This window comes from Procambarus clarkii, chromosome 8 (genome assembly GCF_040958095.1).
Source record: "Procambarus clarkii isolate CNS0578487 chromosome 8, FALCON_Pclarkii_2.0, whole genome shotgun sequence".
In the NCBI taxonomy this organism is placed as follows: domain Eukaryota; kingdom Metazoa; phylum Arthropoda; class Malacostraca; order Decapoda; family Cambaridae; genus Procambarus; species Procambarus clarkii.
In genome coordinates this window covers 20,764,758-20,778,424 of record NC_091157.1, presented here as the reverse complement: position 1 = coordinate 20,778,424, position 13,667 = coordinate 20,764,758, and the positions used below count along the sequence as shown (strand labels likewise).

Below are 13,667 nucleotides of genomic sequence, written 5' to 3'. Positions count from 1 at the left end.
ACACACCCCAGGAAGCAGCCCGTGACAGCTGACTAACTCCCAGGTACCTATTTACTGCTAGGTAACAGGGGGGCATTCAGTATTCACCTAGTTGTGTTTGCGGGGGTTGAGCTTTGCTCTTTCGGCCCGCCTCTCAACTGTCAATCAACTGTTTACTAACTACTTTTTTTTCCACACCACACACACACACACCCCAGGAAGCAGCCTATGACAGCTGACTAAGTCCCAGGTACCTATTTACTGCTAGGTAACAGAGGCATTCAGGGTGAAAGAAACTTTGCCCATTTGTTTCTGCCTCGTGCGGGAATCGAACCCGCGCCACAGAATTACGAGTCCCGCGCGCTATCCACAAGGCTACGAGGCCAGTGTGAAAGATACTTTGCCCATTTGTTTCTGCCTAGTGCGGGAATCGAACCCACGCCACAGAATTACGAGTCCTGCGCGCTATCCACCAGGATGTGTGTGTGTGTTTGTTTGTGTGTGTGTGTGTGTGTGTGTGTGTGTGTGTGTGTTTGTTTGTGTATATGCGTGTGTGTGTGTGTGTGTGTGTGTGTGTGTGTGTGTGTGTGTGTGTGTGTGTGTGTGTGTGTGTGTGTGTGTGTGTGTGTGTGTGTGTGTGTATTTGCAACAGGTGTGAATAATATATATAAATGAATAAATCATATGCTTAAACACTTTTTAATATTATGTCTCTCAATTCCATTTGTCCTCTTAACCTTCCATCCGTCCCTTCTCTCCCTTCATGAACCCATCCTCTCCTCCTGTCCCTCCCCTGACCCATCCCTTCCTCACCCCTCCCTCCCTACCTCCCCCCCTCAGGTGAGAGATCTCAACGTGGTGAAGTATGCAGACTTCGAGGACCACCGAGGGAGAGTGACGACCACTGTGGGCCTCCGCTGGATGGCCCCAGAGTACTTCCACAACAACATGGCCCGGGTCACCTGTCGGGCAGCTGTGGCCGGCCACTCCACCACAGCATCCAAAGATATTTACCTCGACCCAGCATCCAGCGCCGCCTTCAACCATCCGTACGGCTCCGCAGGTGGGTGAGAGGTAGTTTTGGGTTCCCAGGGAGGGGTATGGGTTGCCATGGGTACGTAAGAGTTTCTAGGGTAGGGTATGGGAGGACTGTGTGTGTGTGCTTTTGTCCAGACGAGAGGTGTGGAGGGTAGTCCACTGTACGGGTGGAGGCTAGCTCAGAGGGATTGAATGGGTTGACGAGGGTTGATGGATGGCGCTGTAATGGGGTTTTTACCTAGTTTAACTCTGAATTTATTTTGTACTGTGATTGGAGGTACTTACATTGCGACTAGAGTTAGCTTTACTGTGATTAAATGTAGTTTTATTATTATTAGAAGCAGTTTTACTATGATTAATTCCTAGATTAATTCATTAGAAAACGTTTAACAGTGATTAAAAGTGGTTTTACTGGGGTTAAGAGGTAGTTTTACTGTAATTGGAGGTAGTTCCACTGTTAATTTAGCTAACTTTGCTGTCATTGGAGTCTGTTTTGATGAGTTTCAATTGTTTTCTGTAGGAAATTTAAGCCTTGTGTAAGTTTAGATCATTTAACCTTATGAGCAATATTTCCATCATTAGTGCCGTAAACATCATGTTAATATAATGACTGTAGTCACAGCCGCCTTCACTATCAGCACCATCAGGCTCATTGCAAAATTCATCATTTATTGCTTCATTTCCTCGTAAATCCTTCAACACCTCTTCACTTCACGTCAGTAAACAATTGCATTACCCAGGATAGCCTAGGTGCGGCAGGGTAGTTACGGTAATCAACCCTGGGAAACGCAACGTCTGCACGCACTGAAAATAGAGTATTTCGCCAATTACTGTCCTCTCCAACCCCCCCACCCCCTCCTCTCTCCTACTTCAATGTAGGCATGGTAATTAGGTCATTATCCAGCTGGTAATTAGGCCTCACACACACACACATCCACGTGGTTTATATCAAACGTTTCCCCAGATATGTTACGAGAGAGCCGGTGATGGACTTGATATGCAAAATATAATTCAAGATGTATTAATAATAATTGACAGAATGATAACACTGTTTCACTATCATGGATGATTTCTACTATGAATAAATAGACTGGGACGGAAGAAATACTTGTGGTGAGACTAAAATATGGAGAGGAAGGCTTTTGCTGCTATTGATTAGAATATTTTCTAAAGCAATATGTCAAAGAGGAAACAGCTGGCACTCAAGGGGGAAGAATAGGGGCGTGGGTCAAGGTAAGGCAGCGTAATTATCAGGAGAAAGTGCTAAGCAAGTATAACCATATAGCACTTGGAAGGAATATATAGACGAGATATTAGAATATCCAGTCACTCGAACCACTATATGTCACACTCGTAAGCTGAACAAAAAGAAAAAAAACAGTAATGTCGTCGCTCTACCGGCCAGTCAACGTATATTGACTATGTTGAACTGGGTAAAGGACTTCATATCCTTCAAATGTAAGAGAAAACAAAAATAGATTAGCACAAGAGATCAGAATTGAGAGTCAACCAGAGTACTTCAGGGAGCACGACTGAAGCCTGCACCATTTCTGATAAATATCAAAGATTAACTGAGTAATCAGGATGCAACATGCCAATATTGCTCAAACGGCGGGAATCTGATGGAACAAATTATAACAGAAGAGTGTTGGGAAATGCTTCAGAAGGACCTGATATAACTCTAAGAGGTGGTGAAAAGTAGCTGCTTGAATCTAATCCAAGCGACTGGGAGGTGATGAGATTGGGAAAGAAAGTGAGAATTATTTAATGACATTTCACACGATGAGGGGAGACGACTGCCTGAGGAAGACAAGGGGAAACAAATCGAGGAATTAGCGAACTGTTCAATCTTCTAAGAACATCAGTCCTCTAATTATAGGAGAAACAAATTTACAGTATAAAATTATCAGCACTCACGAAGCTGTCGAACATTCGTGGAGGTTTCAGGCACGTTGACAAGGTTCCTAAAACATAGTCCTGATCATAGTCGTGATTCAGGACTATGTTTGAGCCACGCTAGCTAGCCTATGTCGCCCCAGCCTACAATCCTCACCATAAAACACAGGCCGGAATTTTAGGAATTTCAGACTGCTCACTAAACAATTAAGGATTGAGCAGTTGGGAGAGGCTAAGAGAGATAAACCTCACTACACTGGAAAAAGAGCCTTGACAAAAGCGAGATTATCACAAGAAACACCGACAAAATTTTGACAAAACGATGAGAAAACGAAAACGATTTAATAGGACAATCATCAGTGTAATAGTGAGCACGAGGAATAAGCAAGAGGGCGAAGCAACAGAGGCACCTGACAATGCACAAACAACAAAGCTCTATTGTATACACAGTCAGACCATCACCAGAGATATCCTCACCAACAACACCAAAGTAATTGACGGATACACACAAAAAAAGAGATTAGACATAGTTGAAGCACTACATATCAAATACTCATCCAACTATCAACATCCAGCTTACACTTGAGTGTGTTCTACCATCTACATGACCAAGACAAGTGTGTCAGGTCACACCAACTGCCTCAGCCGACCGTAGCAAGCTTACTCACCTTCCTCGACTGCTTAAACATAATTTAATATATTCACAACTTTTTCTGCTACAAAATTGCCTCAAAATGTGTCCTTTAGCGAGACGCGTATTATACATATTAAATTATCATTATACATTTTATACATATTAAATGTATAAAATGGTCTTTTCAATAGTTAATGCAACAACTTTTCTCTTAACCGAAGGAGGGAGGGATTTATCAGGGGGAAACCTCGAAGCCATTACGACTGTATAGCACATGGTAGAGGTCAGGATAGGGATTTGCGTAGGGAAAGGGATGGTGCCCAACCACTTGAACGGTCGGGGATAGAACGCTGATCTGTATGAAGCGAGACCGTCCCTCTACCGTCCAGCCCAAGTGGTTGGGCTGAAATAGAGAATAATCCTGCAAGAATCAATGATCTAAATCTCTCTGGGGAATTCCAGGACTTCCAGGAGACCAATGAGGATCACAGGTCTCTCTCTGGAGTGCTCCGAGTGCTTACGGCGTCCTGGAAGTGCTCAGGGGGGGTGGGGGAGTCTCCTGAGTGCTCAGGGATCCCATAAAAGCCCAGAGTCCCTCCGGGGATTCTCCAGGTGCTTAAGGCTTCTCACAGTGTCGAAATTCTGATTCAGGTTAATGCGGGGTAATCAGAGACACTAGTCATTAGTGTGACTAATAACACACCTGACATTAGGTCAGGTGTGTTCATGCTGCCTAATGACGTCATTGACTGCTTGGATTCGTCGGGAACACCTCAGGAGCCCTGAATGTGGGTCTTGGGTGCCTGAAGATGTTTAATGAAACACTCTTCATGGCCGAATTCTGGTCCTCAGTCACTGATCTCTCTACTCCTCTTGCAAAACGATTGGGCCTTCCATTGGTTTCCTGTTTAAAACGTGTATCCGAGTTTTACAGTTTGTGCGTTGGGCCTGAGTGAAAGGTTCATCCACTTGAGTTTATTAGCAGGGGAAACTGAGATCGACTTTAAGGGTCAAAATGCTTAGGACTTGGTTAAATCATCTTGGGTGAGGCTAGACCCAAGGAAAGAGTCTTTGATTTTAGGTAATTAACGTTTCAAGCAAGAACGAGGTGGTGGTAGTAGTAGGAATGATGGTGAAAATGGTGGTAGTGGTACTTTTGGATGTAGTAGTGGTGGTGGAGCAGGATGTTATGGTGCTTGAAATGGCCGTAGTTGAGGTAGTGATGGTGCAGATGGTGGGGAAGGGGGGGGGGAGTGGATCAGGTGATGGTGATAGCAGTGGTGGCTCAGGTTGAGGTATGGATAGTGATGGTGATATAGTGAGGGAAAGAGGTTGTAGAGCTAATGATGAACATTCTCATACTTAAATAGCGGAAATAGTAGTTGGCGTTCTGGCAGTGATAGTGGTGATAGTGCTAGTGGTGATGGTGCAGGCTGTAGACTACTCTGCTCCAGTGTCAGTTGAACTCTGTTTCACTGTTAGTAGATCTCTGTACCAGCGTCAGTAAAGCTCTGGTCCAGTCTCAATAGAGCTCTGTCTCTAAAAGGTTTCTCTATAAGCCTGCCCATCCCTTGACTTTCTTCTCATATAAGTGGAGATATCATATTTACAAGTTCAAACCTGATATCTGCATCCTTCGGTGTTACCTTACTGACCTGGTGCCTCCACCTAGTAGCATCAGTCCCCCAGGTACCTTATTGGGGGTACCAGGTACCTTGCGAAGGTCCCAGGTACGTTTCTGAGGTCCCAGGTACTTGCTGCGGTCACAGGTACGCTGCTGAGGTCCCAGGTACGCTGCTGAGGTCCCAGGTACGCTGCTGAGGTCCCAGGTACCTTGCCGAGGTCCAAGGTACGTTTCTGAGGTCCCAGGAACCACGCTACGGTCTCAGGTACGCTACTAAGGTCCCAGGTATCTTGCTGCGGTCCCAGGTACGCTACTGAGGTCCAAGGCTCCTTATTGCAGCCTTAGAAAACTTACTGAAGTCCTACATACCTAACTGATATCTTAAGCACCTTACTGAAGTTCAAGATACCCTCCTGAGGTTCCAGGTACACTACTAAGTTCGCAGGTACCTTACTCGTTCAAGCGGTGGCCGACTGACAATCAGATGCATTCATCAGTGTTAATCATTGTATTGTGTTGAAAACTGACTCTTTCTCGTAGATTTTTATTGATATTCATTAGCGTTTTGTGTATAGATAATCCTACGTTAGGTAAGGTGTTTATTGGTTCCGTCGGCAATGATTGGCGTTTATAGTTCTTTGTGAAGGATTTAAAGACGTGATTCAAGAACACAAACGTGAGCAGAACACCGTTGAGATAAACCTCGAGTATCACCAACTGTTAGTCACGTTTAGTGTTTTGTTGGCTGAATTAACAAGCATTTTGGCCCTTGTTCGTGAGGACGACCTGCAGAAATTAGTTGTTCTATACCTTCATGGCCAGGTGGTGTACTATACCTTGAGGGACAGGTGGTGTACTATACCTTGAGGGACAGGTGGTGTACTATACCTTGAGGGACAGGTGGTGTACTATACCTTGAGGGACAGGTGGTGTACTATACCTTGAGGGACAGGTGGTGTACTATACCTTGAGGGACAGGTGGTGTACTATACCTTGAGGGACAGGTGGTGTACTATACCTTGAGGGACAGGTGGTGTACTCTACCTTGAGGGACAGGTGGTGTACTCTACCTTGAGGGACAGGTGGTGTACTATACCTTGAGGGACAGGTGGTGTACTATACCTTGAGGGACAGGTGGTGTACTCTACCTTGAGGGACAGGTGGTGTACTATACCTTGAGGGACAGGTGGTGTACTATACCTTGAGGGACAGGTGGTGTACTCTACCTTGAGGGACAGGTGGTGTACTCTACCTTGAGGGACAGGTGGTGTACTATACCTTGAGGGACAGGTGGTGTTCTATATCTTGAGGGACAGGTGGTGTTCAGTACCTTGAAGGACAGGTGGTGTTCTGTAACCTGAGGGACAGGTGGTGTTCTATAACTTGAAGGACAGGTGGTGTTCTATAACTTGAGGGACAGGTGGTGTTCTGTAACTTTAGGGACAGGTGGTGTTCTATACCTTGAGGGACAGGTGGTGTTCAGTACCTTGAAGGACAGGTGGTGTTCTGTAACCTGAGGGACAGGTGGTGTTCTATAACTTGAAGGACAGGTGGTGTTCTGTAACCTGAGGGACAGGTGGTGTTCTATAACTTGAAGGACAGGTGGTGTTCTATACCTTGAGAGTGGAGGTGGTGTTCTATAACTTGAGGGACAGGTGGTGTTCTATACCTTGAGGGACAGGTGGTGTTCTATACCTTGAGAGTGGAGGTGGTGTTCTATAACTTGAGGGACAGGTGGTGTTCTATATCTTGTTGGAGAGGTGGTGTTCTATAACTTGAGGGACAGGTGGTGTTCTGTAACTTGAGAGTGGAGGTGGTGTTCTATAACTTGAGGGACAGGTGGTGTTCTATACCTTGAGGGACAGGTGGTGTTCTATAACTTGGGGGACAGGTGGTGTACTATAACTTGAGGGACAGGTGGTGTTCTATAACTTGAGGGACAGGTGGTGTTGTATAACTTGATGGACAGGTGGTGTTCTATACCTTGAGGGACAGGTGGTGTTCTGTACCTTGAGGGACAGGTGGTGTTCTATACCTTGAGGGACAGGTGGTGTTCTATAACTTGGGGGACAGGTGGTGTTCTATACCTTGAGGGACAGGTGGTGTTCTATAACTTGGGGGACAGGTGGTGTTCTATAACTTGGGGGACAGGTGGTGTTCTATACCTTGAGGGACAGGTGGTGTTCTATAACTTGAGGGACAGGTGGTGTTCTATAACTTGAGGGACAGGTGGTGTTGTATAACTTGATGGACAGGTGGTGTTCTATACCTTGAGGGACAGGTGGTGTTCTGTACCTTGAGGGACAGATGGTGTTCTGTAACATGAGGGACAGGTGGAGTTCTATAACATGAGGGACAGGTGGAGTTCTATAACATGAGGGACAGGTGGTGTTCTATAACTTGAGAGACAGATGGTATTCTGTAACATGAGGGACAGGTGGAGTTCTATAACATGAGGGACAGGTGGTGTTCTATAACATGAGGGACAGGTGGTGTTCTATAACTTGTGGGACAGGTGGTGTTCTATAACATGAGGGACAGGTGGTGTTCTATAACTTGAGGGACAGGTGGTGTTCTATAACATGAGGGACAGGTGGTGTTCTATAACTTGAGGGACAGGTGGTGTTCTATACCTTGAGGGACAGGTGGAGTTCTATACCTTGATGGACAGGTGGTGTTCTATACCTTGAGGGACAGGTGGTGTTCTATACCTTGAGGGACAGGTGGTGTTCTGTACCTTGAGGGACAGGTGGTGTTCTGTAACTTGAGAGACAAGTGGTGTTCTTCAACTTGAGGGACAGGTGGTGTTCTGTACCTTGAGGGACAGGTGGTGTTCTGTACCTTGAGGGACAAGTGGAGTTCTATACCTTGAGGGACAGGTGGTGTTCTATAACTTGAAGGACAGGTGGTGTTCTATAACTTGAGGGACAGGTGGTGTTCTTTAACTTGAGGGACAGGTGGTGTTCTATACCTTGAGGGACAGGTGGTGTTGTATAACTTGAGGGACAGGTGGTGTTCTATACCTTGAGGGACAGAGGGTGTTCTATAACTTGAGGGACAGGTGGTGTTGTATAACTTGAGGGTCAAGTGGTTGTTCTGTAACTTGAGGGCCAGGTGGTGTTCTATAACTTGAGGGACAGGTGGTGTTCTATAACTTGAGGGACAGGTGGTGTTCTATAACTTGAGGGACAGGTGGTGTTCTATAACTTGAGGGACAGGTGGTGTTCTATACCTTGAGGGACAGGTGGTGTTGTATAACTTCAGGGTCAAGTGGTTGTTCTGTAACTTGAGGGACAGGTGGTGTTCTATACCTTGAGGGACAGGTGGTGTTCTATAACTTGAGGGACAGGTGGTGTTCTATAACTTGAGGGACAGGTGGTGTTGTATAACTTCAGGGTCAAGTGGTTGTTCTGTAAATTGAGGGACAGGTGGTGTTCTATACCTTGAGGGACAGGTGGTGTTCTATAACTTGAGGGACAGGTGGTGTTCTATAACTTGAGGGACAGGTGGTGTTCTATAACTTGAGGGACAGGTGGTGTTGTATAACTTCAGGGTCAAGTGGTTGTTCTATAACTTGAGGGACAGGTGGTGTTGTATAACTTGAGGGACAGGTGGTGTTATATAACTTGAGGGACAGGTGGTGTTGTATAACTTGAGGGACAGGTGGTGTTATATAACTTGAGGGACAGGTGGTGTTATATAACTTGAGGGACAGGTGGTGTTATATAACTTGAGGGACAGGTGGTGTTCTATAACTTGAGGGACAGGTGGTGTTATATAACTTGAGGGACAGGTGGTGTTGTATAACTTGAGGGACAGGTGGTGTTATATAACTTGAGGGACAGGTGGTGTTGTATAACTTGAGGGACAGGTGGTGTTATATAACTTGAGGGACAGGTGGTGTTATATAACTTGAGGGACAGGTGGTGTTGATTATATAACCAAACATAATAGTTAATATGGCAAAACAACACCAGGGCCCCAAACAACCAGCTAAGGATATTCAACTTACTACCAAATTTAATGAATGAAAAATGCCTTCGAACTAATTTCTAACAAATCATCGCCCTCTTCCTATATTCCAATCATACGTCGCTATATGTTTTCACTCGTGTGTTGTAAACACTTCAAATTTCCAACACAGCCACGACACAAAACCTAACCAATCCTACACCTAGCAATACTCCAAATGCAAAGGTATGAATATATTTATAAATTTGAGAAAATACAGTTCGACTACACAGGTTGATAAAGTAGGTGAAGGCATCTGTCTGTCAGTCACGGCCTGGATGGGTATGCTGTCTAAGTGCCGGTTGTGGAGTCTGTGCAGGTGACTCCAGACTTTAATCGGGTGGTTAAGTACCGGATCGCACAGGATATGTACCCTGTATTGTTTGTAGTGGTGTGGCCCTCACTGTGTGTGGTGGTGTGGCCCTCACCGTGTGTGGTGGTGTGGCCCTCACCGTGTGTGGTGGTGTGCCCCTCACTGTGTGTGGTGGTGTGGCCCTCACTGTGTGGTGGTGTGGCCCTCACTGTGTGTGGTGGTGTGGCCCTCACCGTGTGTGGTGGTGTGGCCCTCACTGTGTGTGGTAGCGTGGCCCGCACTGTGTGTGGTGGTGTGGCCCTCACTGTGTGTGGTGGTGTGGCCCTCACTGTGTGTGGTGGTGTGGCCCTCACTGTGTGTGGTGGTGTGGCCCTCACTGTGTGTGGTGGTGTGGCTCTCACTGTGTGTGGTGGTGTGGCCCTCACTGTGTGTGGTGGTGTGGCCCTCACTGTGTGTGGTGATGTGGCCCTCATTGTGTGTAGTGGTGTGGCTCTCACTGTGTGTGGTGGTGTGGCCCTCACTGTGTGTGGTGGTGTGGCCCTCACCGTGTGTGGTGGTGTGGCCCTCATCGTGTGTGGTGGTGTGGCCCTCACTGTGTGTGGTGGTGTAGCCCTCACTGTTTGTGGTGGTGTGGCCCTCACTGTGTGTGGTGGTGTGGCCCTCACTGTGTGTGGTGGTGTGGCCCTCACTGTGTGTGGTGGTGTGGCACTCACTGTGTGTGGTGGTGTGGCCCTCACTGTGTGTGGTGGTGTAGCCCTCACTGTGTGTGGTGGTGTGGCCCTCACTGTGTGTGGTGGTGTGGCCCTCACTGTGTGTGGTGGTGTGGCCCTCACTGTGTGTGGTGGTGTAGCCCTCACTGTGTGTGGTGGTGTGGCCCTCACTGTGTGTGGTGGTGTGGCCCTCACTGTGTGTGGTGGTGTGGCCCTCACTGTGTGTGGTGGTGTGGCTCTCACTGTGTGTGGTGGTGTGGCCCTCACTGTGTGTGGTGGTGTGGCCCTCACTGTGTGTGGTGATGTGGCCCTCATTGTGTGTAGTGGTGTGGCTCTCACTGTGTGTGGTGGTGTGGCCCTCACTGTGTGTGGTGGTGTGGCCCTCACCGTGTGTGGTGGTGTGGCCCTCATCGTGTGTGGTGGTGTGGCCCTCACTGTGTGTGGTGGTGTAGCCCTCACTGTTTGTGGTGGTGTGGCCCTCACTGTGTGTGGTGGTGTGGCCCTCACTGTGTGTGGTGGTGTGGCCCTCACTGTGTGTGGTGGTGTGGCACTCACTGTGTGTGGTGGTGTGGCCCTCACTGTGTGTGGTGGTGTAGCCCTCACTGTGTGTGGTGGTGCGGCCCTCACTGTGTGTGGTGGTGTGGCCCTCACTGTGTGTGGTGGTGTGGCCCTCACTGTGTGTGGTGGTGTAGCCCTCACTGTGTGTGGTGGTGTGGCCCTCACTGTGTGTGGTGGTGTGGCCCTCACTGTGTGTGGTGGTGTGGCCCTCACTGTGTGTGGTGGTGTGGCCCTCACTGTGTGTGGTGGTGTGGCCCTCACTGTGTGTGGTGGTGTGGCCCTCACTGTGTGTGGTGGAGTGGCCCTCACTGTGTGTGGTGGTGTGGCCCTCACTATGTGTGGTGGTGTGGCCCTCATTGTATGTAGTGGTGTGGCCCTCACTGTGAGTGAGGGTGTGGCTCTCACTGTTTGTGGTGGTGTGGCCCTCACTGTGTGTGGTGATGTGGCCCTCATTGTGTGTAGTGGTGTGGCTCTCACTGTGTGTGGTGGTGTGGCCCTCATTGTGTGTAGTGGTGTGGCCCTCACTGTGAGTGAGGGTGTGGCTCTCACTGTGTGTGGTGGTGTGGCCCTCACTGTGTGTGGTAATGTGGCCCTCATTGTGTATAGTGGTGTGGCTCTCACTGTGTGTGGTGGTGTGGCCCTCACTGTGTGGTGGTGTGGCCTTCACTGTGTGTAGTGGTGTGGCCCTCACTGTGAGTTGGGGTGTGGCCCTCACTGTGGGTTTTGGTTTGGCCCTCACTGTCTGTGGTGGTGTGGCTCTCACTGTGTGTGGTGGTGTGGCCCTCACTGTGTGGTGGTGTGGCCTTCACTGTGTGTAGTGGTGTGGCCCTCACTGTGAGTTGGGGTGTGGCCCTCACTGTGGGTTTTGGTTTGGCCCTCACTGTCTGTGGTGGTGTGGCCCTCACTGTGTGTGGTGGTGTGGCCCTCACTGTGTGTGGTGGTGTGGCCCTCACTGTGTGTGGTGGTGTGGCCCTCACTGTGCGTGGTGGTGTGGCCCTCACTGTGTGTGGTGGTGTGGCCCTCACTGTGTGTGATGGTGTGGCCCTCACTGTGTGTGGTGTGGCCCTCACTGTGTGTGGTGGTGTGGCCCTCACTGTTTGTTGTGGTGTGGCCCTCACGGCGTGTGGTGGTGTGGCCCTCACTGTGTGTGGTGGTGAGGCCCTCACTGTGTGTGGTGGTGTGGCCCTCACTGTGTGTGGTGGTGTGGCCCTCACTGTGTGTGGTGGTGTGGCCCTCACTGTGTGTGGTGGTATGGCCCTCACTGTGTGTGGTGGTGTAGCCCTCACTGTGTGTGGTGGTGTGGCCCTCACTGTGTGGTGGTGTGGCCCTCACTGTGTGTGGTGGTGTGGCCCTCACTGTGTGGTGGTGTGGCCCTCACTGTGTGTGGTGGTGTGGCCCTCACTGTGTGGTGGTGTGGCCCTCACTGTGTGGTGGTGTGGCCCTCACTGTGTGTGGTGGTGTGGCCCTCACTGTGTGTGGTAGTGTGGCCCTCACTGTGTGTTTTGCTGTGGCCCTCACTGTGTGTGGTGGTGTGGCCCTCACTGTGTGGTGGTGTGGCCCTCACTGTGTGTGGTGGTGTGGCCCTCACTGTGTGTGGTGGTGTGGCCCTCACTGTGTGTGATGGTGTGGCCCTCACTGTGTGTGGTGGTGTGGCCCTCACTGTGTGTGGTTGTGTGGCCCTCAGTGTATGTGGTGGTGTGGCCCTAACTGTGTGTGGTGGTGTGGCCCTAACTGTGTGTGGTGGTGTGGCTCTAACTGTGTATGGTGGTGTGGCCCTCACTGTGTGTGGTTGTGTGGCCCTCAGTGTATGTGGGTGTGTGGCCTTGAATGTGTGTGATATAACCCACATAATGTAATTTTAAGGCTTATTTTTTTAATAATTATTGATTATGAGAGTAATCTCGTCTGTCCACCGCTAGGTATGACGACGACCTTTCATACGATTTACTCTTTGTAAAGGGTTGTACACAGGCCTAACACCTCCTCCTGCTGCTGATGATGACTTAACCGGAAATTTCCGAACTTAGGCGAACCATCTGACCTTTTCCGGCCAATGTGGCTCACAGTCCGAGGAACCTTCAATATTCCACCGAGCTTTATCATGTCACTGAACCACCACCGAGCTTTATCATGACACTGAACCACCACCGAGCTTTATCATGTCACTGAACCACCACCGAGCTTTATCATGTCACTGAACCACCACCGAGCTTTATCATGTCACTGAACCACCACCGAGCTTTATCATGTCACTGAACCACCACCGAGCTTTATCATGTCACTGAACCACCACCGAGCTTTATCATGTCACTGAACCACCACCGAGCTTTATCATGTCACTGAACCACCACCGAGCTTTATCATGTCACTGAACCACCACCGAGCTTTATCATGTCACTGAACCAACACCGAGCTTAATCATGTCACTGAACCACCACCGAGCTTTATCATGTCACTGAACCAACACCGAGCTTTATCATGTCACTGAACCACCACCGAGCTTTATCATGTCACTGAACCACCACCGAGCTTTATCATGTCACTGAACCACCACCGAGCTTTATCATGTCACTGAACCACCACCGAGCTTTATCATGTCACTGAACCACCACCGAGCTTTATCATGTCACTGAACCACCACCGAGCTTTATCATGTCACTGAACCACCACCGAGCTTTATCATGTCACTGAACCACCACCGAGCTTTATCATGTCACTGAACCACCACCCAGCTTTATCATGTCACTGAACCACCACCGAGCTTTATCATGTCACTGAACCACCACCGAGCTTTATCATGTCACTGAACCACCACCGAGCTTTATCATGTCACTGAACCACCACCGAGCTTTATCATGTCACTGAACCACCACCGAGCTTTATCATGTCACTGAACCACCACCG

At 48.9% G+C, this 13,667-nt stretch overlaps 1 protein-coding gene across 1 annotated transcript in view; it reads left to right on the top strand.

Annotated features, from left to right (window-relative positions):
* Window positions 1–13,667, top strand: part of LOC123760434 (uncharacterized) — a 58,047-nt gene that overhangs the window by 42,493 nt on the left and 1,887 nt on the right. The window contains exons 5-6 of the mRNA XM_069319496.1: window positions 820–1,042; window positions 1,538–1,553. Coding sequence (XP_069175597.1) covers window positions 820–1,042; window positions 1,538–1,553 — 239 coding nt within the window. The remainder of the gene's footprint in view (window positions 1–819; window positions 1,043–1,537; window positions 1,554–13,667) is intronic.